Raw genomic sequence first — 2,394 nt, 5'->3', positions numbered from 1 at the left:
GTGACGGTTGCTATGAAACTCAGCCAACTTGAAACATTGCTTAATTTGGGTGACAACATCAAACAAAAATCACAATCAGGAGACGCGTGTGCAAAGATGGCATAACCATGTGCAAAATATTTAGCACACGGCGTATGCAAAATACCGTTTTCAGAGCGTGTTTTCCGTGCGCAAAACCCCGGTTTGCAAGGCAGTCGTATAAAAATATATTTACAAAATTTGGTTGTTCTGTATTAAGACATTGCTTTGGTTCTTTTAGGACATTTTCTGAGACCAGTATCCCCGCAACAGTAGGTATGAGAAATAAAATTCATATAAAAATCTACTTGTTTTGGTGTCCTCTACACGCACCTGTTCTATGTTCATTCAGTTGCGAATCACCCTGTATCTACCTCTGGGTTCAAAGAATTTTTCTAGGATGTCATAGACAGTCATTTGAATATCAAGCTCATTTTTCACGTGNGCAGCAGTTTCGAACATATTTCGCTTGCTTTCTGTAAAATCTCTTCAGAATCACACATTTTCACACCCAAACTTCGGGAATTCAACAATTTTTGAAGTATCTAATCAACAAAATAAAGGAGCCGTGACGGTTGCTATGAAACTCAGGCATCTTGAAACATTGCTTAATTTGGGTGACAACATCAAACAAAAATCACAATCAGGAGACGCGTGTGCAAAGATGGCACAACCGTGTGCAAAATGTTTAGCACACGGCGTATGCAAAATACCGTTTTCAGAGCGTGTTTTCCGTGCGCAAAACCCCTATTTGCAAGGCAGTCGTATAAATATATATTTACAAAATTTGGTTGTTCTGTATTAGGATATTGCTTTGGTTCTTTTAGGACATTTTCTGAGACCAATATCCCCGCAACAGTAGGTATGAGAAAAAAAAATCATTTAAAAAATCAACTTGTTTTGGTGTCCTCCACACACACCTGTTCTATATTCATTCAGTTGCGAATCACCCTGTATCTATCTCTGGGTTCAAAGAATTTTTCTAGGATGTCATAGATAGTCATTTGAATATCAAGCTCATTTTTCACGTGAAATAATGTGGAATAACAACCTACTGGAAACCAACTTCATTTAATTCAATTAAACAGTAGTAAGGCCTAAATTATAAAAACAACGGTGTAACATTAAAATATCTTTGACATATGTTTCCAATGCATTCTTACCATGAGAAACAAAACCGCTACGATCTTAGGCATCATCCCAACATAACTTTTTATTGCATCTGCAATGCCTTCCAAGTATTTTCTAGGAAGTTAACTTTGTGAATAAAGCAGATTCATTTTTTAATAATTTTTGGTATCTTTCAGGCAAACCTACCAAACTGCCCAAAGAAATAACAGATATGGACATCACAGCGCAAGCCATGATCTTCTTCTTCGCTGGCTTCGATGGTGTTTCAGGCCTTATGTGTTTCCTGACCTATGAACTAACTGTCAATCCTGACGTGCAGGATAAGTTGAGGGAGGAGATCCGATCTACTCTAGAGGAGTGTGGAGGAAAACTCACATATGAAGGTCTTCTCAAGATGAAGTACATGGATATGGTCGTTTCAGGTTAATAGAGTTTTTTATAAAAAAATTGTTGTTTAATATGACAGCTGTGTTATGTGCCACTGAAAACTTTTGTTACAGAAGCTCTACGGAAGTGGCCCATCGGTATAACCGCGGATAGAATTTGTACAAAACCGTACACCATACAACCAACCACACCAGACGAGAAGTCGTTGCATCTAGAAAAAGGCTCTTTAATTTGGTTACCCATCTTTGGCATACACCGCGACCCAGAATATTTCCCAGATCCAGAACGTTTCGACCCCGACAGATTCAGCGAAGAAAACAAAAGAAATATCAAACCCTACACCTACTTTCCCTTTGGTTTGGGTCCCCGCAACTGTATTGGTTCTAGGTTTGCTTTGCTGGAGACCAAAATCATCATCTTTTATGTTCTCCAGCATTTCGAGTTGGTACCTGTGGAAAAAAGCACAATTCCTCTAAAGATAAGGACAGGGATGTTCAATTTGACGGCTGAAGATGGTTTTTGGTATGGGCTGAAACGCATCAGCGTGTAAACCTGACTAGGAAAATTTATTATGTGTTATATATATTTTTTTACTGAAAATAAATAAGTAAATAAAGTAAACAATGTTTTCGTATGAAAGTCGGATAGAAGTTTATCTATGGGTTTTAGTAACCTTCCAAATTGTGAGAAATGTCTCCAAATAATAAATTAACAAGGTATAGGACTTTCTTTCCACAAGAGCCCTCAGTTTTAAAATAGCAGTATACAGGGTGTTTTACGTCACAAGCGCACTGGCGCGCGGCGGTCAAAATTCACATAATCTCTTAAATGTTAAACCAATCTTATAAACATTTTTTA

At 37.7% G+C, this 2,394-nt stretch overlaps 1 protein-coding gene across 1 annotated transcript; it reads left to right on the top strand.

Annotated features, from left to right (window-relative positions):
- Positions 1 to 1,305: 1,305 nt before the first annotated feature.
- LOC111692763 (cytochrome P450 9e2-like) lies at positions 1,306 to 2,131 on the top strand. The gene is made up of 2 exons (XM_023456875.1): positions 1,306 to 1,571; positions 1,650 to 2,131. The coding sequence occupies exons 1-2, from the start codon at positions 1,361 to 1,363 to the stop codon at positions 2,084 to 2,086; spliced, it is 648 nt and encodes a 215-aa protein (XP_023312643.1). The 5' UTR covers positions 1,306 to 1,360; the 3' UTR covers positions 2,087 to 2,131.
- The last annotated feature ends 263 nt before the right edge of the window (positions 2,132 to 2,394 follow it).

The sequence above is a fragment of the Anoplophora glabripennis genome, unplaced genomic scaffold (assembly GCF_000390285.2).
Source record: "Anoplophora glabripennis isolate ALB-LARVAE unplaced genomic scaffold, Agla_2.0 scaffold3267, whole genome shotgun sequence".
In the NCBI taxonomy this organism is placed as follows: domain Eukaryota; kingdom Metazoa; phylum Arthropoda; class Insecta; order Coleoptera; family Cerambycidae; genus Anoplophora; species Anoplophora glabripennis.
The sequence above is the reverse complement of the archived record's forward strand: the minus strand, read 5'-3'. Positions and strand labels throughout refer to the sequence as shown.

Excerpts from the sequence above, each read along its gene's own strand:
- LOC111692763 (XM_023456875.1), top strand. The coding sequence starts at position 1,361 with ATGGACATCACAGCGCAAGCCATGATCTTCTTCTTCGCTGGCTTCGAT. Across the intron at positions 1,572-1,649 it reads CATGGATATGGTCGTTTCAG|AAGCTCTACGGAAGTGGCCC; the intron begins GTTAATAGAGTT and ends CTTTTGTTACAG.